At 41.6% G+C, this 26,307-nt stretch overlaps 2 protein-coding genes across 3 annotated transcripts in view; both read left to right on the forward strand.

The window, feature by feature from the left end:
• The first annotated feature begins 31 nt into the window (after positions 1 to 31).
• DTX3L (deltex E3 ubiquitin ligase 3L) lies at positions 32 to 8,218 on the forward strand. Its single transcript, XM_045851085.1, has 5 exons — positions 32 to 248; positions 1,131 to 1,345; positions 3,619 to 5,157; positions 5,555 to 5,772; positions 6,678 to 8,218. Exons 1-5 carry the CDS (start codon positions 56 to 58, stop codon positions 6,745 to 6,747), a joined length of 2,235 nt encoding a protein of 744 aa, XP_045707041.1. The 5' UTR covers positions 32 to 55; the 3' UTR covers positions 6,748 to 8,218.
• A 3,720-nt stretch (positions 8,219 to 11,938) lies between these two features.
• The window catches only part of PARP15 (poly(ADP-ribose) polymerase family member 15), a 29,027-nt gene continuing 14,658 nt past the window's right edge, over positions 11,939 to 26,307 (forward strand). The window contains exons 1-6 of one of the 2 annotated variants that reach the window (XM_045852029.1): positions 11,939 to 12,301; positions 17,035 to 17,138; positions 20,359 to 20,595; positions 21,583 to 21,804; positions 22,934 to 23,012; positions 24,259 to 24,408. In XM_045852029.1, the coding sequence (XP_045707985.1) occupies positions 20,446 to 20,595; positions 21,583 to 21,804; positions 22,934 to 23,012; positions 24,259 to 24,408 (601 nt within the window). In that variant the 5' untranslated portion in view covers positions 11,939 to 12,301; positions 17,035 to 17,138; positions 20,359 to 20,445. Of the gene's footprint in view, positions 12,302 to 17,030; positions 17,139 to 20,358; positions 20,596 to 21,582; positions 21,805 to 22,933; positions 23,013 to 24,258; positions 24,409 to 26,307 lie in introns of both variants that reach the window. The other variant, XM_045852028.1, reaches the window with a different exon arrangement.

Raw genomic sequence — 26,307 nt, forward strand, 5'->3', positions numbered from 1 at the left:
TCATTCCGTGTCCAGCAACGTCCGGAGCAGCGGCGCCAGCCCTACGCAGAAAGCCATGGCCTCGAACCCCTGCCCGCCATCCCCGCTGCTCGTGCGGGTGTCCGAGCCCTGCCATCGGCAAAATCTACGTTGGAAGCTGGAAAGCTACTTCCAGAGCCGGAAGAACTCGGGCGGCGGGGAATGCACCGTCCGACACCTGGGTGCCAGCGCGCCCAACACCTTCAAGGTGGAGTTCTTGCAAAGGGCAGGTGAGGTGCAGGCCCGGGGATGGGGGTGCAAAGGTCGACCCTGGAGCTCACCCCCCGTGCGATTCCGGGCAGACCCAGTGCTAGCTGACCAAGGAGAGAGGGCGGGACAAAGTATGGCACTGTCTTGTGGAGGTACAGGAACCTGGGCCTCTGGCTGCCAAGAGACGCAGCCCACGGTGGCAGACAGAGCCCAGAGGTGCTTAGTCGGCGATCTAGCCTGACTGAGCCTTAAAGTGGACACCTTCTAGCATCCATGTCCCGACTCATCTTTCTCAGCTCTCAGAAGAACAACTTTCCCCTGCCCCCACCTCAGACACCTGTCACCCCTTGCCATTTAGGTATTCCGCTTTATGTTTTAAATAAATACTCCACTGATTTATTTTGGGGGACTATAAAAATAATACATGCACACCATAGAAAAGAGAGAAAAAAGAATAAAGAACACCTGGAGATAAACAGTGTGAAGGGTTTGGTATGTTTCTTCCAGCCCCTCTCTATGAGTGGCAGTGAACACATAAGTATATTTACAGAATTCTGAGTCTGCACTGTTCACTCCCTGTTTTTTCAGTCCACTTTATGTGGGTATTATTATTCCATATGATTGAAAAGGGAAACTGAGACAGTTTCAGAGGCATGACTTTTAATGAATTGTCAGTGTTTGATTATCATTGATCTTTCATTTGTACAGTAAAACTGAAGCTCCCACTTGAGAGTTTTGAAGAGCTTCCTCACATCCCCTGTCACCAACACACCATCCCAGCATGCAGGGAGCAGCCCTTCCGGGGAGGGTGCTTGGGCAGGGTACAGATGCCTGAATCAGAGGAGTATTTAAAATCACTCCCATGTTTATGTGTATGTGTATGTTTAATGTCTCCACTGAAGCTAAGGAGAGAGTGTTGAAAAAAGAAAAGCACCAAATTCTGGTTGACAACGAACCAGTGACTATTTTCCTGGAACCTACCAAAAATCCAATAGAGAAGAATATGAGACCTGGAATGTCTCAAGTGCAAACACCATCACAAGAACGGGAGAGGTCTGGTGAGAAGCATCCAAATGAAGAACATATTCCTAATGCTGTGGATTCCTGTGTCCAAAATGTGAGTATTTGAAAGAAGGAGCCAGGTATGCGCTTGCAACCTCCTCTTCAGTCTCTGTACCTTTCGTTATTGGTCCAGCAACCATCAACTGAGGACTTACTATGAGGCGGGCACCATTTTAGGCACTGGGACACAGAAGATAGCAGGTCCCTGCTGGGTGTTGGGAGGTACATAGAAAGAAAATAAACAAGTAAAATAAATAAAACAATTTCAGAGAGTGATATGTGCCTTAGAGAGGTACAGGGCCAGGGCGAGTAGGGGAAGGAGGTGGTGCTACTTCTAACCAGTAGTCTGAGACAACCTCTCTGAGGTGGCATTTGGCCTGAGACTTGATTTTTTTTTTCAATTTTTCAAATTGTTGTTCAATTACAGTTGTCCCTATTTTCCCCCCGCGCTCTCCCCTGCCCTCTCCCACATTCAGTCCTCTACCTTCCACCCCATGGTCCTTGTCCATGGGTCCTTTATATACATGTTCCTTGACTTGACCCTTCCCCTGGCCTGAGACTTGAATGAGAGGGAACAAGCGATGTGAAGAGTCATTTGACAAATCAGTATCAACTGCCTACTGTGTGCCAGGCACTGTCATGGGAGCTGGGGCTACAGCCAGGAACACACCAGACTGCCTTCAGGGACCTCACATTCTAATGAGGGAAATAGACAGTCATAGTAAACAAATAGATTTATAATAAAATGTCTGCCAGTGGTAAGTGCTAGGAAGAAGAATAAAGCAGGACAAATGACAGTGACGGGATCACTACTTTAGTATATCCGGAAAAACCTATCCTATGAGGTAATGTCTGAGTAGAGACACGCATGAAATAAGGGAGCTAGCCTAGCTAAGTGGATTTCTGTGGGAAGAATGTTCTAGGCAGAGGGGAGCACAAGAGGAAAGGCCCCAAGACCGGAGCTTACATCCTGAGCATCAGGAACTTCAAGGAGGCAGGCTTACATCCTGAGCATCAGGAACTACAGGGCAGTGAGTGAGGGACAGAGTGGTATGAGAAGAACTTGGAGAGGTACTCAGAAGTCAGGTGTTTGGGGATGAAGGTCAGAACTTTGGCTTTTCACTTAAATGTTGGGGGATTCATCATGATTTTGAGCCTGGGGAGTAGTGTGATCTGATTTCTGTCTCTAAAGGATCACTTTGGCTACTGTGTGGATAACTGATTGTGGGAAGGGGCTAGAGTGGAAGGTCAGAGCCCAGTCAGGAGGAGTTGCAGTGGACCAGGTGCAAGGTGGTAATGGCTTGGACTCTAGGGTGGTCCTGATGGCACTGTAAGGAGTGGCTGGATTCAGAAAGCATTTTCAAGGAAGATCTAGAGGAAGGATATTACATGCAGAGGAAATAGCATGTGCAAAGACCTTGAGGGGTAACAAAACATTAGAAATATTGCTTTTATATTATATTCAATTTGCCTATCTTTTTTTAGCCTAATCTAATGTGCTTGTCTTATACTTGAGTTTCTAAAGGCTGAGAGCTTAGAGGGTCCAGTAACATTGCATGTAGTTAGGTGTTTAGTTAAAAAAAGTGGAGGGGGAGGCCGCAGAGGGGATTGAAGATGAGAAAAAAAACAGTATGGGAAAAAACATCCTCAGATTTATGACTCCCTTCCAAGCTCACAGACTCTTTTGTGAGAACCATAGCAACTTCTCAGAATGACAAGTGCCTTTTCTCCACTGTCTTCCCTAAGGCCAAACAGATAGTGGCAACTGTAAAATTCAGACTGTTAGTCCACAGTGCCTTTTAAAAATTCTCATGCCCAGCCCTGGCTGGTGTGACTCAGTGGATTGAGTGCCAGACTGAGAATCAAAGGGTCGCCGGTTCCATTCCCAATCAGGGCACGTGCATGGATTGGGGGCCAGGTCCCCAGTAGGGGGCATGCGAAGGGCAACCATATATTGATGTTTGTCTTTCTTTCTTTCTCCCTCCCTTCCCCTCTCTCTAAAAATAAATAAAATCTTTAAAAATAAATAAAATAAAATAAATTCTAATACCCAGACTCTACATTTATATCAGGCTCACTGAAGATGTGCCTGGGCCTTGGCTTTTTTTTTTTTTCTTTTAACTTCCGAAGTGATCCTAATGTGCAGATAGGGCTGAGAACCTCTGGGCTATAACATGCTACATCCTGTGTAAAAAGGATTTGAAAGTCATCCTCTGCTAAGGGAGGACATACGTAGCAGTTGTTTCTCTAGTCTTTAGACATTCTCTTGAGAGGAGACTGTAGGCCTGCATGTCTGAGAGATTTCATTTCTTCTTTTGAAAATTTCAGATCTTCCTTACTGTCACGGCTGAACTGAACTGTAACCTGTTCTCTAAAGAGCAGAGGGAGTGCATAACCACTCTCTGCCCCAATGTCACAAAAATAGAGGGCTACAATGGAATTGAGAGAGTGCGTGGTGACTTCCAAGATATTGAAAAAATACATGGCTTCTTGAGTGAGCAACTCCTAAAAAGTGAGCAGAAACATGAATCATCCCCTTTGACAACAGAGCGGGAGCCACTCCAGCAAGGCCAGAACAGTTGTGTTTCTCCCTCTGAACCAAAAACCAAGTCAGAAGGAAAAAGCAATTGCTATGAAGTTCCCTTGTTTCTCTTCGAGTACTTCAAGTATACCTATCCTGGAAAAATGGACTCAGTAGAGAAAAGATTTGGTATAAAAATAAAAAGTCGAGAGAGTTCTCCTGATATGGTCTCTTTAGATTTCACCTCAAGTCAATCAAGTGACATCAGATCAGCTCAAGAGTCTTTTATTCATGAGTTTCAGCAGAGCATAGGAACTATGAAGAAGGTATGTGTTGCATTGGCTGACAGTAAGCAGGCAAATAAAATCAAACAGAAACTGAGCTGCCAGTTTCAAAAGCTTTATATAAAGGAGAATGGAGGAGAATTAATTCTTATGGGTACCCATGATGATGTTTCAGCTGCCAGACATATTATTGCCTCCCAAATTTCTGAAAGTCCTGTCGAGGCTCCTGTGAAAATATTGACTCTGTGTAGGAGGAACAGAATTGAGGTTGACACGGCACAGTACAAGCTTTTAGAAGCTGAATTACTCCAGGAGATATCAGAGATAGAACAAAAGTACAACACTCAAAGGAAGGTTTGGGAAGAAAGTCAGAAAACCTGCATTGTATTTGAATCTAAGGACAAGGAGTTAGATCTGTCTGTGCATGCTTGTGCAAGTTTCACTGATGCCTATCAACATGTCTCATGTCAGCTGGTGAGAGAAGTTCTTCCATTGAAATCTTTGGGCAAGGAGAGAAAGGACTTATATAGGAGCAAGTTCATCGGTGACTTTAGAAATAGGCATCCAGGTGTATTCTTTGCACTAAATCAAGAATCAATGATCTTTATTGGGTTGCCAAATCATCTTGCAAAGGCAAAGCAGTATGTCTTAGGAACAGGGGGAATGTCCCTGTTAGCTGGACAGAAACGGAATGAGGATCGTGAAACACCCATGGACATTGATGGTAATGATTCAGAAACAGCTTCACCAACATCCCAGCGCTCTGCCAGTTCTCAGGCATCAAGAGTGGACAAGGAAGAGGACATATGTGCCATCTGTATGGAGCCCATTAGAAACAAGCTAGTACTACCAAAGTGCAAGCACGGATTCTGCAGCCCCTGTATCAAGAAAGCCATGACATACAAGCCAGTCTGTCCTGTGTGCCAGACTTTCTACGGTGTCCAGAAAGGGAATCAGCCAGAGGGCACCATGACTTTCGAGGTCCGAAAATATGCACTTCCAGGTTATGAATCCTGTGGCTCCATTGTGATTAATTATTGTATGGAAGGAGGCATACAAACAGTAAGTGTTTCTGAGATCCATGGGTTTCCTTCCGGTGTACTGAGCAAAGAGACTGTGCTGTCACCAATGGGTGGATTTCCCAGGGACTTATTTCCATGGTCATATGCAATAGCTTTAAATAGTGATAAAAGTAACAATCTTTGCCTATCACTTATGGTTTGTGTTTATTAAGGGAGAGAAAGGGTGGGTGGTGATTGATCATGTATTAGGGTGGGGGGAGCCAGGAAGATGGATGGCATTCCCAGCATGAATTTAGGAAAAGAGGAGAAATATGAATTTATCAATACTTTTTTTTTTTGGTTTTGATGGCTTCTATCTGCAAATGAATACATTTGTCTGTGTGGTGGAATTTAGACTCAGGAGTGTGTTTATGCAACATTGCTTTGTCTTCATGCAGGAAGAGCACCCAAACCCAGGAATGCCATATTCTTCAACACAGCGAACTGCATACTTGCCTGATAATGAGGAAGGATGGGAGGTTTTGAAACTGCTCCAGAAAGCCTTTAAACAAAAGCTAATTTTCACAGTGGGGGAGTCTCGAGTTACAGGACTCGCAAGTGCCATTACATGGAATGATATCCACCATAAAACGTCCATCTCTGGGGGACCGGAAAGGTGAGAGCCTTTTGAAATAAAATGATTGCTAAACAGAACTTCGAGCTTATAAGATATGGCAGCTTGAGAATATGGCTCTAAGGGACTCTTTACAGCAATGGGATTGGGTACAGTACAGTATTTTGAGAGATGTTAATCTCAAAGGCAGATTGGTTTCCATCACCTACTCTCCCAGCCACAAAGTATCATACAGTTACTAAATTCTGCATCAAAAGGCAGGAGGCTTCAAAATCCGAGATGAGTGACATCTCAGGTGACTTAATTTGAGGCTTCCTGTTTATTTGAAGGGTAGGTCCTAGGAACATTATTTACTTTGCCTCCTTTTAAGATTATACTTTCTTCTACCCATTCCTTCCATCGCTCCATAGAGATCCTAAAATCACTTGGCTAATAGTACTCTAGAAAAACTCTTATTTAATGTTGTGAAAGTTGTTTTATAGGCAATCCAATTGTTCTCAGTGAAATTCAGATACAATACCTCAACCTATAGTACTCAAAAGGGTCCTGAGACTTTTGCAAATTTTCCAAACTTGAAAATCCTCCTGTAGCACACACTACATTTTTATATATAAAATATAAAAATATATACTATACTATATTTTTATATATAACATGTTATATTTTTATATATAAACCACTTATTTTAACATAGTATGGTATAACTTTATGAGAGTCACTGCTTACCACGAGCTGAAAACACAGAATGTCTTGTTGGAAGGCAGATGCTGGGCAGACAGCTAGGCCCACTGACTAGGACTCACATCCACACACTAACAAGTGGTTATAAGTCATTCACCTTCAGGAGTGCTTGTTAATGTTTGCAACACAATATTAATGCCAGCAACCTACTCTACACATTCTTTAAAACCATGTGCGATGACGCTAAGGGGCTTTTCCTTCTGCAGATATGGCTACCCTGATCCTTATTACCTGAAACGCGTCAAACAGGAGCTGAAAAATAAAGGAATTGAGTAAGAAGACTGCTGGAAGGATGTCTTGAGCCATGCTTTCGAAAGACATGGTTGAAGGAGCAGAGTAAATATCCTTATGTAGAGAGACCTTTTACAAATGTTCGTCTCAAGGGTTCATGGAAGAGTAAGAATCTGTTACCTGTAGTTTTTGGAGTGCTACTTTTTATTGAAGACAAAATCCCCAATATCTGTGTGACTTTTGCTGCAGGGCTGTTACGCCTCATTCTTGGCTCATTGTTGCAGGGAGGCGGGGATGGCGTGTAGTGGACCTAAAGTCATCTTCTGTGCTCTGCAGTCAAAACACTAGCTGCCACTCGATTCTCTTTTTATTGCCATCTCTGGGGTGGTCCTTTAGTTTTTTGTTGGTTGATTTGCCCTTTAAGTACTGTGAAAGTAAAATCCTAGTGTGAATGGGGGAAGTAGGGAGGCTTTGGTTATGAAAAAATTAAGACACATGTTCCCCTCCTTCACAGCCAGAAAAGTGACCAGGAGCAGAGATTGGGCAACCTTTGGTAATAAAAAGCATAAAGCTATTATTTTTCATGACACAGAGCCTAGTATACAGTTGGTACTATATTCCATTTTTTTTGGAAAAAAAATTCCAATTTTTAATACATTTTTGCTACCAGACTTAGGTGGCTAATACCACAGTAGAGGAATATATGCTCCCTAAATCTTTGTCAGAGACAGGAGTAAGGAAGCCATTTCTGGAGTCCTCACCACTGATTTGGAAAACTGAGTTTCTTATCTGGTTATCCACATTGCAATCTCCCTCCAAAAATGATGAATGAGGTGTCTTTTTCTTTTCTTAAACATATGCATACACACACACGTATTTGATCAGAGGGCAATAGCTAATATTTACTGTAGACTTATTTTGTCCCCTTTATAAGATCTGTACATTCATGTGGTTGATACTACTAGTATCTCCATTTTATAACTGAGAAAGCTGATGCACGGAGAGGACACCTTGGTAAAGGTCACATAGTTAACAAGCAGAAGTGCTAGGATTTAACAGAGATAGCCGGGCTTCAAGGCTTCTGTACCCCAGAGCTTCTCCTCCACAAAGCTTGCTGAGGAGTTCCCATTATCCTGGGCTTCTCTCAGCAAATTTCCTCCGAAGAAGTCTTATTTGAAGAACTTAAAAACCCAGAATCTTTTCCTTTGTCTGGAGAGTTGAGGAAGCTTAAACTAAATGATAGGCCTTTTTTTTTTTTTTTAATCAGATGATACATTTGAATTTTGGTGATTCTTTAAAGTCTTTACCATTATGATTAGTTCTAAGCTTTAGCTAAATTTGCTTCAAATGAACTCAAGTTTGGTTCCTGCCAAGGTCCAGATCCTTGATTACAATGCCGTGTGTGCACAGGCAGTTCAGCGGTGTGAGCAGTCCATGAGCCTGTGGATTGCTGCTTTTGCTCTGCGGAAGGTATCACGTGTATCTGCTTTCAATAAAGTTACTTCCACATTAGGAACAGATTGTCTGTGTTCTTTCCCCACTCCTTTTTTCTTTTCCCTTAGGTTGAGATTCTGGTGGTTTCCCACAACATACAGAGTGTACAACAAAATCACTTTTGACTTCACTATTGCCACTTTCAGCTGTGAAAATCACATTTAGTATTATTTTTCCTTAACCCATAGAGTACTACAAAGGTAAGAGCACATTGCAGGTTTTGACTCTTCTCTCCTTCTAGAGAAAGCATCTACAACACCTTATCAAACTATACCTGCCCCCTTCTTGCCCCTAGAATTTGTTTCACCTTTTCCAATGTTGGTGCTAGAATACCCAGGTGGCTCACTGGGCACCAGCAAATCAGGGCACCCTTCTCTCCAAAGAAAAAGATAATTGAAAATAATATTGAGGTATTTGATGTTTTCCTAAAGATAGTAAGCTTCTGCACCCAGATCCAATGTGTGGGTTCCCCCCCCCACACACACACACACATCCAAGCAATTTTCTGACACCAGCAAAATGTCCCACAGTTCAACTCAATTCTGACACTATCTACCAGGAGAAAATATCAGATTCCCCAGGTTAAGGGCTCTGTCCCATAAGACTGCCCTGTACTTCAGATGGCAATAATAAACCCTGGTTGTTACCTGGGCCTCTGGGGAATAGCTATAGATCTTAGGTTCCCATGATACTCTCCTTGTAATTTCCTAGAGCAACACCCAGAATTCAGGGAACCAATTTACTCACTAGATTATCTGAGTATTACAAAAGGACATGACTTGGGGCCCTGGGGTGTGTGTCTCGGTTGGAATGTCGTCCTGTATGCCAAAAAGTCGTGGGTTTGATTCCCGGTCAGGGCATGTGCCTGGGTTGTGGGTTTGGCCCCAGTCAGAGCACATATGGAAGGCAACTAGTCTTATGTTTCTCTCATGCATAGATGTTAAGGGTGGTCAATGAGGTGGGCTATGAAAGAATTCACAAAGAGAAGAAAATGCAGAACGCAAAGCTTTTTATTGACTTTCCAAGACTGGAAAGGGGCATAGTGTGGAGAGATGTGTTAGCTTCAAAAGGTGGGGGCTTTGAGCTTTTATTGGATCACAACTGGATTATAAAAGGGTGGGGGGGGGGTTGCTGTTGTGTGGCCCCTGGGCTGTTGGGGGTGTTTTAACACAGGAGGTTTCAGTTGGTTTTGCAAAAGCTGCAGTTTGCTCCAATGTTAACTTTTGCCTTCCTCTGTGGGGGAGGTTAGTCACGCTTTGTTGTTGCTTTCCAATAATTTCCAGTCCTGGGGCCATAAACTCAAAAGAGGAAAATAGCAGTCATGTTTATCAAGGTCATAGGCCTGCTTGGCAAATGGAGACACCAGAGCAAACAGCACATGCTTTATCCTTTCAATAGATGTTTCTCTCCTCTCTTTCCCGCCCTTCCCCTCTCTCTAAAAATCAATAAGCGTGTCCTCGGGTGAGGATAAAAACAAAGATATAACTCAGGAATAACCAACCAGATGAAAGAGATGCTCAGGGAAAGGGCATGGAGAGTGCCACTCTGCCAGCACCTTCACTTGTCACCAATGTAGAAGCTCTCTGAACCCCGTCCTTTTGTGGTTTGATGGAGACTTCGATACACAGGCATTGTTGAGTAAATTATTGGCCATTGGTGATTTAACTTAATTTCCAGCTCCTCCCTCCTCCCCATAGGTCAGATAGTGGGGCTGAAAGTGTCAACCCTCTAATCACAACATAGTTGCTTCCTCTGGCAACCAGGCCCCATCTGTAGTCACCTCCTTAATATGAGTCACCTCATTAACATAAAAACACAGCTTTATGCTCTCGGCCTTCAGGAAATTCCAAGGGTCTTAGGAGATCTGTGCCACACAAACTGGGACAAAGACCAAATGTATTTTTTTTATAAATCCCAACATCACAGATAGCATCAAAGCAGTCATTAGGAGAAAAATCAAACCTTAGTGGTACTTCTTTACATTGATCTTATGGTGTAGTACTGGGTTTGCTTTGATTTCCATATGGGGGTTCAGCACTATTTTCTTTTCTATTGATAAGAGATCTGAGTCCTTTAAACACAGAGCCTTAGAAAAAAAATCCGGAAGTTAACACCTTGTTTGGGAAGTGCAAGCCCAGGTCAGTGCAGGTAGGGACAAACAAAACGAGAAGTGAGGTCAGCTAAAATGCGACAGGGTACAATGCCATGGGTTACCACCCCGGCTACTACTTCACAAAGAGCTGTGAAAAGACACAGCAGGTTTTCTCCACAGCTTTATTTGCTTGGCATAGGAGTTGAAAAAGACTGCAGAAATCATATTGTTGAAATGCTTTATTTTAAAGAGCAGGGAACTTAGTTTTATTTCCTGGGAAAACAACAGACAATGTAGAATGTATTACAATTACAGTACATTCAAGTGTCATCTTAGTGGCACCTTTGGCTTTTCCCTCGTGTCCTGCATGTCTGTCCATCACCACCAGTCCTGCCTCTCCTTCACTTTAAATCTCACTACCCAGTTGACATGTTCAGAGTTCTGTCACCAAAATGATTAAAATACCCACTAAAAACTCTCTCTGTCCCCAACTCTCTTCCTCCTCCCACTGCAAACTATCTTTTGAAAAAAGTAGCTCTGATCTCATCACTCCTCTGAAGATGTGCCTTCAGTGATTCCACGATTCTCCCAGAGGAAGATGGCAGGGCAGTGAGTGGCAAAGTACCTCCACCCCAGGCTGAGAGAGGAGGAAGAGCTCAGTTCCTCCCCCTGGCACCTGTCCCTGACAAAGCAGGAAATAATATTAATAAAAATAATGTATACAAAATGGTTCATACAAAGAGCTGTGGAAGAGGGAAGAGATGCCTCTGTGAGAGACTGAGATGACTGGAAGGTCCAGGAATGAGGGAAGACACTGCCACCTCTCCTAGTCCCTAGAACAGAGCCCTCCAGCTGCCCAAGGCCTGGAAGGGGACTTTGGCAAGCAGGGGGAGGGCAGAGGAGGGCAGAAAAGGTCCAAGAGGTCCTCAGGGGGCCAGGCTGGTGAGCAGAGGGGCAAGTTTCAGGGCCTACCCTGCCTGCTGTGTCACACACTGCACCATCTCTGGGGCTGAAGTCCGGGAGGGGTAGCCCAGGGCAGCCCCCTTGACGGCGAGCACAGTAGCTCACAGTGCCTGGCCCAGTGCTGCACCTGCAGCCCTGATCTGTGTTGGTGAGGGCTGGAGGCTGTCAGCCAGCCCAGGGTGTCCCCAACAGACATCAGGGTGTGAGCAGCCACCAGCACCCACTTGCCATGGGGCGTGAAGAAGCATGGGGGCTGCTTGGCCCAGGTGCCGGACAGCAGGGCTGCCTGCAGTGCTGAGTGGTGGCTCTGGCACTGGCCTGCACAGAAGCGCAGGAGCCGTAGGTCTCCAGTGGGGCAGAACCAGCCAGTCCCCTGTGGACAGGACCTCCTGCTACTCCTGTGTGCCACCCCCCCCCACCCCCCCCCCAGCAATTCAGGATCCCAAGGGCAGGCCTTACCCAGGGGCTAGATCTCTGAGAATAATGATTTAAAAACAAAAATGCTACACACTCTACAGACTTTATCTCTTTAATCCTTACAATAATATGGAGTTGTTGTGGCTACACCCATTGTACAGATGCCATTGACTGACGTTACTCGACTGATAAACTATAAAGTCCAGGACTTAGACCTAGAAGTTGTCTGACGGCAGCCTCTGTCCCAAAAGGGTGACACAAACCCGAGGCAGCTGTTGTTTGCCAAATCAAGATTGCAACCTAAGGCAGAAGCTGTTTTCATAAAAACGAAAGGGAAAGCTCTAGGCTTTTCCCAGCCTGCTGGGTGGGGCAGGCCCGCAGCGGGGGTGGATGGAGCTGAGGACCTCTGCCCCCGGCTCCCCGCTGCTGATGTGACTGACAGTCCCGGGACCCAAAGCCCGCACCGTCCTCCCAGCCCGCCCGCTGCCGGGTCGAGCTTGCACACCAAGTTGCAGGAGTACTTTCAGAGCCCGAAGAGCCCCAGAGCCTCAGAAGAGATCCGGAGGGCGGTAGCCTGAAGTCTGCTAGGAACCGGGCAACCCGGCTTCCTGGCGCTCTTCCTCGAGGAGGATGGTGAGGGGCTCCGGCAGTGGGAGGGTGAGGAGGGGGCGACAGAGCTGACCCACCTCGCGCCCGGTACAAGCGGGACATTTTGCAGCTCAGGGCTGAGCAGAGACCCTACGTCCCTCAACACCCTCTTCTCCGGAGGCGCTTACCACCCTGACTCGTCCCAGAAGAGAGCAGAGGGCAGGGCATGTTTTCTGTAGAATGTCTGAGCATGTCCCCCTGAAATTTTAAAAAGTTCGTTGTGAATTAGGAATATTGGTCCTGTATCTTTGATATATGTTATGAGTATTTCCTTTCTGTTTGTCATTTGTCTTTTGAGCTTGCTTATGGTAGTTTTTTCCCCACACACAAACTTTTTTTTTATGTAGTAAAATTTACCAGTCTTTTGTTTCATTACATCTGGACCCTAGTCATATTTTTAGAAGTTTTCTCCTGCACCCAGGTTATCATGCCCCATGCTTTTTTCTATACTTAAAAAATATTTAGATCTCTGGTACATTTGGAACTTATTTTTGTATATGGTGTGAGGAATGGGTCTAATCTAATCTTTCTTCTGAGTGGGTGTCCCGTTGTCATACACCCAATTAGGCGAATCCATTTAAATCCCTACGTGTAGAGCTCCATTTCTGTTTCATTAGTTGGGTTTATTTAAAAGATTACCACTGCCTCAGTAACTTGAGATACAACCATGATCATACACCATGTTTTCCTGTGTCATTTGGCTGTTTCTGGAACTTCTGTTCCACTGATCTGCTTATTCATCTGTTGCAAAGAGACTTTGTCCTGTATTGTAATGTCAGGGGATGTTGTGTATATAAACACCAGAGCTGGTCCCCCTAACAGAACTTTTCCTCTTCAGTGTTCTCTTTTATTTTTAGATTTTATTTATTTATGTTTAGAGAGGGAAGGGAGGGAGATAGAGAGAGAGAAACATCAATGTGCAGTTGCTGGGGGTCATGGCCTGCAACCCAGGCATGTACCCTGACTGGGAATTGAACCTGTGACACTTTGGTTCACAGCCCACACTCAATCCACTGAGCTACGCCAGCCAGGGCCAGTGTTCTCTTAACTGTTCTTATTTGCTTGTCTTTCCCCATGAACTTCAGGACTGACTTCTGATTTATGTTCAGTGTCAAAAAAATTCATTGGAATTTTCATTAGGATTTCATTAAATTTATAAATTAAATTACAGACAGCTGACATCTTGAGATGGTGTAGAGATGTTCTAACGAAGAACAAAGGTGGCCATTTCATGCATCCATGTCTACTCATTTCGTTCTGGAAATTTAGAAATTTTACCGACCTATGTGCCACTGCATTAATTTGTCAACCTGCATTTCTTGAGTATCTGCTAGGTTATAGATTTCTTTTAATTTTTATTGTTATGGTTTTTATGTGACTCCATTTAAATTGCTATCTGTATATCTTGTTTCATTAGTTGAAATTTTTTCACCTTTGTACAATTAGTTAAATAGATATAGAACTTGCATTCTACTCCCATTGGGGTGTGTAAAGGTAATATTTTTGACTTACTAGGGGTTACTATTATTGTGTTTGGGTGTTTATTATGAAGTACGAATTGATGCGAATTGATGTCTAATTTTCTTCATGATGAAAATTAACTTCCCAACAATATTTATTAAGTTACAATTTATCTCTTCATTTTCTTGTTCCTCTTAATATTTCATATGTTAAACTTTTTGATAGATTAAGGTTTATGTTTGGAATGTCTATTGTATTCTTGTCATATTATCTATTCTTAATTTAGAAATGTTTAGTTCTGTAATTATTACTTTAATATGCATTTTTAAAGAGACTATTTTTAGAGCAGTTTTAAGTTCACACGAAGCTGAGCAGACGATACAGAGTATTCCCCTATACCACCTTTATTTTTTAGAGCAGTTTTAAGTTCACAATAAAATTGGCCCTCTATCAAGGGTTCAAAACAATAAAAAATGGAAGTCTCTATTCTCCTTATAAAGTCTATCAATATCTGTCATACTCAGTCTTTTTGGTGAACCTGCAGCATTTTTTAACTTTGGTTATCTCTGTAGATTGCCCTTTCATTATGCAGTCACAGAAACTTCTTTCTTTTCAGTAACAAGTTGTAGCTCTATTAATTCATGTCAGTGCTTGGGCACCATCATTTATTGTCATGTTTGTTATGATTGTTTTCCTGTGATCTGGTGAGTAGATTGGACTTTACAAAGCATACTGTTTAACTATAATATTTCTAAAAATAAGGCAATGAGTAAAATCTATTTTTCCAAAGTATTTAAAACAGCAGCAAGTAACATAAAAACCAGAGCATTTCAAATGTCAAATCAGATGTAAAACTAACACTGAAGTGTTTCTCTCTCCCTAAAAATTGCTGACTTGGAAGGCCGCAGTGCAAAAGTAATACTTTTTTGAAGAGTAAAGTGAATGAAATGGAAGTGGATGAAACAGATGAATTTCCAAAAGCCCCCTCATAAGCCTCCCTGTTGGTTGCATTTTATAATATCCTTTAAAAATGGTATTCGTTTAACTTCTGTCAGGTTATTTTGAATTGCTCATGTATCATTGTTTGTATTTGTTGAATCTGTAAGGGCCAGATTTTTCAGAAAAAAATCACTTCTCCAATATTATAATGAATGTCAATGGGAAAATCAGATTAATTTTATAAAACTTCACTGCAAAGGGACCATGAATGGAATGGATATGTTTCATTAGGTGAGGATCAGCTCCGTTGCAGTCATGAATGTCTCATTTTTCAGTGAGCTGCTTGACAATGGTGCCATTTTAGGGAGTAGACACACCATATTTCAGAGTCTCATTAGTATCAAGATTTCTTCTTGTGCCATTTTGTCTGAAAAATGTCTACCTCTCATTTTTCATTTTTTAGTGGTGGACACCTACTTGTCCAAAAAGCTTGCCTTCGATGAAAGGCCCATCTTTGTGTTTCCCTATTATGTGTCTTTGGACACAGCCTTGCATGGAAGGGAGAAGCCCTTGAGAAAGTTGCTGGCACCATTTTTGGTGGCCTTGGATCCTCTCATGTGGAAGAATCTTACAGAGAAAGCATCACCTGATTGGAATGAGAACTTCTAAAAGGGAAGGGACTACTATGAGGTATCATGGCCCCAAGTCAGCTGTAAGGAGCTAGAGGTAACACTCAGGTCTGTAGCCACCCAGTTCACTCAAGGAAGAACAAAGGTCAATGTCATCAAGACCTGGAAAGGAGATGTTTCTAAAACAATTTTCTCATATCATGTCTAAATATTGTCACCAAATTGAATGTGAAGCCAACACGGTCTGGGGGTACATAAAAAAGAGCATAGAGGATGATAGGATTTTGATTGATATGTTCAAAGAGATGGTCATAATAATAGGTTGTTTGGAGGATGTGGAAAGAACTGTAATACAACTAAAGAGCAGCCAAAACATTGTGACAGAGAATGTGGCTGGTTCTCCAGGAAGGTGTTCTAAGCTTCACATCAGTGCTTTGAAAGAGTCTATACCCAAAGAATGTTGAGTGTGGGAGATAAATTGACAAATCTTTCACCATCAAAGGAGAATGCAGAGTGAAGAAGACAGTCCCTAGCAAGTGAAGAGGGTTGCTCCAGAAGCCCATTCCCAGCCTGTCTGCAGTTTTCTGTTTGTTACAGAAACTAGAGTATAAAAAATTCTCCAAGACTGTTTGAAGCAAAGAAATTCATATCCTTTTTGAGTTAGATTCGACATGGGAAATCCACTTCATTACATGGGTTACTACTGACCAAATGATTGATAGCTGTTGCCTGAGCTCTCTGTTGAGAAAGATTTTGAGACCGTATCTGGGTTGATTGAAAAAGAGTGCTGCTACCAGTGAATAGTGTCTGTCACAGGTGCAAGGGGTGGTGGGGAAAGGTGACATGTGACATGTTTTCAGCATGCAGTTCCTCTTCTGTGAAGAGCAGATTCAAGAACTGTGTCTTTCATTAGCTAGTAGTTTGAGCAAGTAGCTTCGTCTCTTTGCACACCAGTTTCCCTTTGAGGAGAATGAAGCTTCTGTGCTGCATGGTCTGTGTTGACTCTTTAAATTTTAAAATTGTATGACTGATTACTAGTCAAACTAATAATGCATTATTATGGAGAACTACAGAGTGTGTCTTGCTATGGGTTTCCCCAGAAGAGGACCTGAGACAAATTCAAGCACAAGTGATTTAAATAGGAGAGTCAAGGACACTGATGGGGTGTGTTATCACATCTGTTACCACTTAATCCCACTGGGGAAATCAGTGTGAGTCCTATCTGGGAGGCAAGGCTGCTGGGATAATTTTACACCAGCTCCTGACAATCGGTGAATGAGGACAAGGGATGGCCACTTAGTTTACCTCCACTTCCTCTCTGCTTCCTCTGCCACACTGGCAAGCAAAGCAGACTTTGGCACTACATAGAGAAAGTCTGCAGGAAATACAGTTGGCTATATGACTGAGGGGCCCTTAAATAGTAAGAGCCAGAGTAAATGGACCAGGTCTGCTGGGCTAGCATTCTTGAGGGAACAAGTAAAAGAGCTCATTGTCAGCTGGGGTATTAAGTACAATCAGTACTCAAACACCGTGATAATAAATTACTTGCTTTGGAATCTTATGGCTGATTATAAATTGAGTTAGAGAAGTCTGTGAAATCCAATAGTTATTTTTTGTTTGCATACCTATGAGGAAAGTCTTCAGGTGGAATCACCTGGTAATGCAGTTTACTGTTTTCTTCACAGTCAGGCAGCTGGAAAGATCGCCTTTCGATCGGAAATGTTCTAGCCTCAACCCAAACCAAAGAAGGTCTGAACCTCGTGTTGATAAGAGGAGATGTTTCATATTTCTGTGTAAGTGGTACTATTTAGTAAGTCTATGATACGGTCTTATTAACTGGTTCTGTGATTAAATGTCAACCATTAAGATCATATAAATTTGAGACATTAAACCCTCCTGAGGCTCATGCAGTGCTATACTTACCATCTTCTATATTCTTCTACCTATGCTTATGTGGAGAGATCCAAGTTTAACCACAAAACAGGTTGTGCAAAGCCACCTCTTTCATTTTTGAATAAATTATCTTGACCTACTCTCAACCCAATTCTGTCTTCTTCTCCTGTTCCATCAGCATTGATGGTGAAAACACTTGTGTATCACATTATATCATCACCCTTCACAAACACACCCTGTCGCTCCCGCCTGAACATTTTCTGAGACACGATAGGAACGAGGAGGGGGAAAATTGACCAGTATAGGTACTAAATGCTCAGCTAGGCTCTTGCCTGCCCTTCTCCTCCTACTGCTTCCTTTTCCTTGGAATCACCAAGGTTAGCAGGCCTTGGCGCTCCATCTATAGTTGACATCTATGCAACTCAATCCTGGCTGCAATTCAGAGTCACCTGGAAATCTTTTAAAACTACCAATGTCCAGTCCCCACCCCTAGAGATCCTGATTTTAATTGGTCAGGTGTGTGTTCTAAGTGTCAGTAGCTTTTGAGAGCATTCCAGGTGATTCTAATATGTTGCTAGGTCTGAGGATTATTATTGATTTGGAGTCTTCTTTGGGATTGTATAGCCCCCACCATTTTGACACTTGATATTGAGCTTCAGATGGCACACATTTGAGAACAACGGGTAGAGAACCCTTCTGAGAAATTTAGAGACTCATGGATTGTGAGCCACAGGAAATATTCTTTGCTTTTGCAGCAGCTAATAACACAGCAGAGGGGAGGCAGCTAGCCCCTTTCTTCATGTTGTCTAGAATAGAATCCTTAGACTCCTTTGTCACATGGCTTCAGGACTTTGTCCTCAGATCTGCTGGTTAAGAAGTTGAATCTTCTCATTTTACCCAGACTTGATCCGACACTAATCAAACTCAAGAGACTCATTTGTAAAATGGAATTGTAATTATTTAATCTGTAATGAGAGAGATAATTGCCATGGCTAATGGTAATAGTGAGCTCTGTAGATGACTATTATGAGATTGCTTGGTGAATATAATCAGACCAGAAAAGAACCAAATGACATAAAAGTACACAAAGTTTCTTTATCACTCTAGGAATTGGCATAGTGCAGTGGTTAAAGCCAGTATGAATAGTGTTCAAATACCACTCTACCACTGATCAGCCATTAATCTTGGTTAATATCTCCTTTGTGCCTCAGTGTCCTTATCTATAAGTATGGATGATGACGATATTAACATTTTTGTGAGGTGTAAATAAAATAGTTCATATAAAAGCACTTAGTACCTTCTTGGCACTTAGTAAAGACTCAGAAAATTATAGTTATTATCGTTATTCACTTAAAATTGACCACTTTAAATTTCACCTCACCCAGTTACTACTACAATCTAACTGAGAGACATATTATTTACCCTTATCTTATAGTCAAGGGAACCGTGGTCTTTCCACTATGCAGTCTGTTAAATCGATTGTTAATTCCTTGTTAACTCACAGCAGAGTACCTAAACTCACCATTGGTTGATGCTGTGAAAATTTTGGAACCCTCTCAAACTTTCCTTGTCTGGTTAGTTTCCAAGCCTCTTTCTACAATGTCTCTTATACACACCCCCTCCATTTCATTCCCTTAGTACTGGCCTTGCCTCCTTGCCTTTAGCTTTTCACCCTCCAATCTGTCCTCTACATTGCTGTTTGATGCATTTTCCAAAAACATTATTTCATCAGGTTCTCCCTACTGCCTATAGGATAAAGTCCAGAAAAATGTGGATTTTCAGAGTTTTCTACCACCTGGCCCCAAATCTCTTTCCAGCCCTGTCTCTCACCATTGAAACTTTCCTCTAGCCAAATTGGCTAACTCTCTGACTTTCCTCAACTCTACTCCTTTTCTTAGCTAGCAATCCACATAGAAGACTTTCCTGCCTTCTTTCTACCTGTCCCAGTTATATTCCTTATCCTCTTTGTAAAGGCTTTACAAAACAATCCAATCTAAATAATACATCTCTTTTTTGAAATTCTATAACAATTAATAATTGTATATTTCACATAAATATTTTTTATATCTTGAACTGACTTAAACATTAAAGCTATTTTATTTTCTACATGTTGTTCTATTGCTTCCACAAACTGTGTAGGAATCAGAGGTAGAGAGTGAGCCTACAAGTGGGGGTGAGATGAAAGTGGACTGGATGTAGACTTTTTGGGAAGACCCGCTCACTCTTGTCCCCCTGCAGGGAGCTTGTTGGGCCTGGACATTAGTTATGTTAACTAACCTCATATAAGATTGAGGTGAACCCACGAATGCTGTTTATTAACTTAGTGTGAGAAATAGAACTGTCATGTGGCCCAGAGACATAGAACACCTTTTAATTTACAATGAGGAAGAGCTCCCCAAGGAACCAGAATACTCAAAATCCACATGATCATAGCATTCTCCCTCCAAATTTGAACACAAAATTGGAATAAACACGATGAGATGAATTGAATATCTAATATCTATTAGTGTCAGGCAATGACCCCATCTCACCAAAGAGGTGGCCTCCGTACAGACATTAGAGAACTCAGTGCCTCTGGACATGCCTGAATGGACACTGCCTACCTTCACCCCAGTGACCTTCCTTTGTCAAGGCCTTTAAGACTGACCAGAACCCCCCTTCAGATGGGCCCATTCTAGTAAAGTCAAAACAGTTACTCAGTTCCTGCCAGCCTAAAAGCAATTCTTTCTTTTCCTCAGCTTCTTTCAACCTTTGTTTTCTTCCTTGTCTCACTATGTTTTTCTTTCTGCCTCTGCCTTTTACTCTCACTTTCGTTTTTTTCTGTCTCACTCCATCTCTGGTCTGTTTTAGTTATTTTCCTAACTCTACTCTGACTCATAACATGTTGACTTGATGGTAGTGGGTAATATATTTCCTTAATTTTAAGTTTTGTGGCTCATCTCATTATGGTGTCTAAGTACTAACAACAGATTGTGAGCTCCCTGAGGGTAGGGCTAACAGGGCAATGTAGGAGGCACAACATATCTGATATATAGTACCCCACAATACTTAGCAAGTCATAAGAGCTCAATAATTATTTATTGATTCAATCTCTAACAAATTGTTGCTGTTTTCCTTAAGGCCGATGTCATTGTCAACACCGTTCCCACGGATCTTCAGCTTGGAAGAGGATCACTCTCTCAGGCTCTTTTGCAGAAAGCTGGCCCCATGCTCCAGAAAGAGCTAAATGCCACCAGACAGGAAACAAAGGAGAAAGTGGGCAGCATATTCATGACAAGTGGCTGCAATCTGGACTGCAAAGCTGTGCTCCATGTTGTGGCTCCAGATTGGAATAATGGAGCTGGATCTTCTCAGCAGGTAGAAAAAGTCCTTAGCTCTCCATTTCATTTGATAATGTTGGTAATCTTCTGGCATGGTATAGATCTGTGGCTCTCAACCAAAGTGAATTTATCTTGGGGTTGGGGGACATTGGGCTTGTTACAACTGCTACTGGTAGCTAATAGGTAGAGGCCAGGGATGCTGCTAAATCTCCTGCAAGGCATATACCAGGCCCCACAACAAAGAATTATGTGGCTCAGGTTGAGAAACCTTAGCATTTATTTAACTCTGTTTATTTATTGAAAGCTTTGTTACCTTCCATGAGGAGCCCATCACAACTACCACTTACTTCAGAGCAATCAACCTTTAAAAGTAGTAACAATCATAGGAATTCTCCAGCAATGGTGTCTGAAGATTATCTTAGTGTGATCAACTTTCAATATAACTAAGAGATGCAGTCAGAGCTGCAGTATAGAATGAATAAGGGTCAGTGCCCTTCTTTGATGACTTAATTTTCACCTCTACTCCACCTAGTTTAACTCCCAACGTATTTTTTCAGAATAAAAAGTAATATATGTACATCGCAGAAAATACAAAAAGTACAAAAATAAAAATCATAATCCAGCCACCTAAAGATAACTTTGATTAACACTTTACTGTATTTCCTTCAATTTTATGCATATTTATTTTTAGGTGAGATTTCCTTCCAAACATTTATAATCTTGCTTTTTCTTTTAACATAACATGAACACTCCCCCATATTGTTTAAAAATCTTTGTAAAAATCAATTTTCACCACAATGAGATACCACTGTTTATGAAACCATTTCCATGCTGTTGGACATTTCCCCTCCTGCATGAGTTTAAGTGTCTCTGGGAATTCCTCTCCCTTCTTCTCAGCCCCCCTTCCTGATTCCCAAGCCAACAATAACAGAGAGGGCCTAGTCAGGGTTGCTGGAGCTACAGTTCTTTCTGTTTTCCACCAGCTTGAGCCCTAACTTACATAAATGTATTTCATACATTTCAGATCATGACGAATATAATCAAGAAATGTTTGACGACTATAGAACAGCTATCTTTTTCATCAATCACATTTCCCATGATTGGAACAGGAAATTTGGGTTTTCCCAAAGATATATTTGCTGAATTAATCCTTTCAGCAGTGTTGAAATTTAGTAGCAGTGCGTGGTTGAAAACCTTACAAGAAGTTCACTTTCTGGTACATCTAGATGATGATGAAAGCCGTCAGGTATGGTTACATATCTCTTCCTGTCATTCTGACAAGAAAACCTAAGTGCAGTCTGATGTCTTTGTAGATCTATAAATAACAGCATTTTCTATTTCTTTGCTCATAAGTGTTGGTTGCTGATGGGGCTGTCACATGGCTTAACTATGAGGTAATACTGATAACACATACAGTCCTAGACAGTTTGTCAAAAGACAAGATAATTTATAATAAATATATTCTTAGAAATAAATAAAATGTTATTGGCATAAAAGTAGGCCAGACACTTTAACAATGACTAAATGAAAGCTAAGTCATGACTTTATTTATTGAGAAGAAGTCAGATGCAAGAAGCCTCAAGAATTTACTTATTTTGATAGAATATAGCCAGTATATACCAGTGTATGAGGTTCTAAAGCTAGAAATATCATACCATATTTAGTAGGGGAGAAGCACGCAGTCAAAGCACACTTACCAAGTACTTACCACTAGCACGGCCTTTGCAAAGTGCCGTTCCTTAAGAAGTGCTCCTTAGCTGGCTGGCCAAAATCTATTCTTCACCCTTGAAAAAGTCCTATTGATTTTATATGAATTGTGCTTACTCATAACAAAAATGCAAACAATAGATAAGAATACAAAAAAAGAAAGGTTCAGTTAAGTTTGAATCTTGGCTTTGCCATTTAAAGGTTGAGTGAAGTAACCTCTTTGAATCTTGGTTTTATTATGTATAAAGGACATGACAGTAATACCTCTCAGAGTCATAAGAATTAAGAGAGGATGTGTTTGAAGATTCCAGCACAAAACAAACCTCAAAACTGGTTGTAGAAGTAGTTATTATTACCTCACTGTAAGGGCAATTGGTATAACTTTCTAATATTGGCACTTAAGAAGGTATCAAATGTAATTTTGTTTTCTGAGTTCTTAGTTATTCTCAGGAATTTAAGATAGAAGTGTGGTCTTCCACACTGGTATTTATTGAGAACATTCCTAGGTTGAATCACAACACATTAATTAAAAAGTCTGTGAAATAAGGAGAAAATCTATCGCAAACTATTGTTCCTATTTGATGTCTGAGGCTTAGTGTCCCAGAGAATTGGATTAATGCTCCTAAAGAACATTGTTGTGGTCAGTAACTGTGTTTCTTTCTATCTAGGCATTTTTAGATGAACTCACTAGATTGTTGAGTGGAAATCCCAACAAGGACAGGATTCTCATGACTGGAGATACCCAAGGTCTGGTGAAGTTGTCCTGCTGAGGGCCTATTTCCCTTTGCTTAGTAATCCTTTCATGTTAGTTAAAGTTCCATAGAAGGAGGCAAATTCCCATGGAGAATATATCAGTAATGGAAAAGGTGTTAGAGCATCCCTTTGTCTGGGCCCCCAAAGAATAAATCATATTGCTATGAACCAAATCAGTGGTAATGAGGTCAGAATTTCTTAAGATATGACAATAAAAGATGACTAAAGTGCACATGGCACACTTGCTTTCATACGTATTGTATTAAACCTATACCATGGCCCCATGGGCAGGTGGTTGGTTCTGTTGCCACTGTATAAACGTGGAAAGGGAGATCTGAAGAGTTTACGGGATGCATAGAAATGACACGTTTAAGTTGTCAAGCTTGAGTGTAGCGTGGACAGTGATATGCCAACATGTTAAAGGGAATTTTCTCAGAGCAGCCTTGATGGTGCCACTCCAGTGGGATGTAAAGGGGCAGGAAGAGCTCATGTTTGGTTAGTGGGCTGTTGTTCGACATTGGCCTGATGACTTAGCCACTCTAAGACCATTTCCCTTCTTGTAAAATGATAATAAAAGGATCTCCCAGAAGTACAAACTTTCAGTTATAAGATGAACAAACTCTGGAGACCTGGTGTACAGCATGGGGACTGTAGGTAATAATAATGTATCATATATTTGAAATTTGCTAAGAGAGTGGGTCTCAAGGGTTCTCATCACACACACACACACACACACACACACACACACACACACGGCAACTATGTGAGATGACGAGTGTATTAATTAACTCAATTAATGCAATCATTTCACAATGTACACTTTAAATATATGTACAATATCCTCCTTAAATATATATAGTATTATTTGTCAATCATACATCAATGAAGCTGAAAAAAAGGATCTTCCAGAAATGTCAGCATGAAATGCGAATATACTTCGCACTCCCCTTCTTTCTTACTCCTGACACCACAACGACTTGTGCAAAGACGGTCCAATCAGATGTTTCTGCCTCATCCTACTTAACTGAGAAAATGTAGGTACTCCTACTGCCCCAAAGCGCTGTTTTCTAATTTCCCTAAAAAAGAACACCCAGCAAGTTAACAGGCTAGGAGACATGGCAATGTTTGGATTTGTGTTGAGGGGAAAGGAAGCGCAGGACTAGGAAGAGAACAGGGCCCCATCATGTTTTTTCCTCCTGCAGGAGCCAGCTATTCTTTCATCCATCCTCTCCCTTTGCAGGTATCTTCGGGACTGTCACTAACCCTAAGTCCACAAGGTATAAAATGAGAATTGGTGTGATTACTCTCCAGGTTGCTGTTGGAGATATCACAAAAGAAAGCACAGATGTTATTGTGAACTCAACAACAAGGACATTTAATCTGAAATCAGGTACTTCATTTAAGTAATGTACTTGATTGTATGACTAATTTCTGGAAGGGCAGTTGTGGCTAACATTGCCCTGAGTAGACAGAGAGGTATATAGTAAATATTTAGGCCCTGGAATCAGAAAGAACTGGGTTTGAATCCCAGCTATGCCACTTCCCATTTTGTGGCCTTGGACAAATCACTTAACCTCTCTGAGCTCGAGTCTCTCTGCCTGTCAAATGCCTATTTCCCAAAGAAGCATTAGATCGGGTATAAGTGGTATAAAGTTGGGATGTAATGAATGCATTGTACTTAGTCAGTGTCAGCTCTCATCCCCTTGTTAGCTCTGAACTATCAAAATTCCACACTTAAAATTTAATTAGCTTTAAGTTCTTCTATTTTTATTTCCCTTTCAATGTAATTCAGTTGGTATTCACTTCTCACATCCTGTAACTCTTCTCTATATTTTACTGATCCAAAATGAAATTCAACCTCTTTTCCTTGATTTTCCCTAAAATATTTGACCACCTGCATTGATATAACACTTTTGAGCATGCCTTCCTCACATATGTCTATTCATCTATAACTTGTATACATATACTCATATGCTATTATCTTTTGTATATTATAAAACATTAACTTTTAAATGAAAAGGGTAAGATAAAACAAATAGAAGTAGAAATTTAAATATTTTCTAAATTGTAAAACATTTTGGAACTTACTATGCAGAAGGGAATCTGTAGAATATCAATTCAAAGTAAAAAAATATAAAGAACATTCAGATATTTAAAATGTAATAAATTGAACATAAGTATTTGTCTTTGCCTCCTCTTGCAACTTTGTTAAAGCAATAACAAAGGAATTAAAAGGATATAAACCCACAATAAAAAAGAGGTGGAGGAAAAACAACAGTGAACAGAGACAGCAACATATTTTCAGAAGAAGGGACGCAGCCGGTTAGTGGAAAAAACTTTGTATCCGCAGGACAGAACAGCATCCCTAGAAATGCAGGAACTGGAGGCAGCAGGAAAGGGGACAAGTAAAAAGATGAAAATAGAGCTGGGTGAAATTCTTTATCAATAACTGTGGAAGGAACTCCATCCAGCAGAGCTCCTTCTGGTCACCATGGATGAGAAATAAGTCATTCCAGACATAATCTTCTTGTTCCGGTGAAAAACAGGGTGGTGATTCCCTCCAGTGGGGAATCCCCCGAGCCATTCAAAGGCTAAAGTCACACAAAAACAGGTATTATCTATAGATAACAGTTGAAGGAACACAGAGATTTGTCATAGGTCAGGGTCTGTTAGTCATGCGGATGCCAGATGGTCTTTAAGACATGTTTTAAAGAAATTTTACTCCTTATGCCTTGAACTTAAACATTCAGTTTATATTGACAGGGTTATGCTAGGCAGAGCAAGCATCAAAGGATAAAATGTGCATTTCAGGCTTGATTCCCATGGGAACCCTTGGTGTTAGAGTTGAGTCATGTCTGCTACCTGCATTTTTACCTGGTTTTCCAGGGAGACTTACTAGCCCCTTTCAGGGCTTGCTTTCATGGGGATACAGTCTCTGAAACCACACAGAGTGGTCCCCAACAAGTAGCACATAGACCTCTTGATGCTATCCCCAATCCTGTGCACCAGTAACTTCCCTTACTCTTCCCTGGCCAGAGATGGGAAGTGTATTCTTTAGAGAAACTGAACCAGAGAGATTCTTGGACTTAGCACTGGGAACAGGTGAGATGAGAGGGTGGGGAACTGGACTGAAAACGGGGTTTCAGCGAAGTCTCTGTACTGAACAGTGAGTGCACAGCCCCTTTCCCTACATGGCTCCCCGAACAGCAGATGGGCTTATGCCCTTCAGACAAGAAACAGGAGGATCCTTCTGGGAAGAGCCTGATGGCCCTGAAGTCCAGTACTTACT

This window comes from Phyllostomus hastatus, unplaced genomic scaffold (assembly GCF_019186645.2).
Source record: "Phyllostomus hastatus isolate PE091 unplaced genomic scaffold, TTU_PhHast_1.1 phas_contig_86, whole genome shotgun sequence".
Taxonomy (NCBI): Eukaryota; Metazoa; Chordata; class Mammalia; order Chiroptera; family Phyllostomidae; genus Phyllostomus; species Phyllostomus hastatus.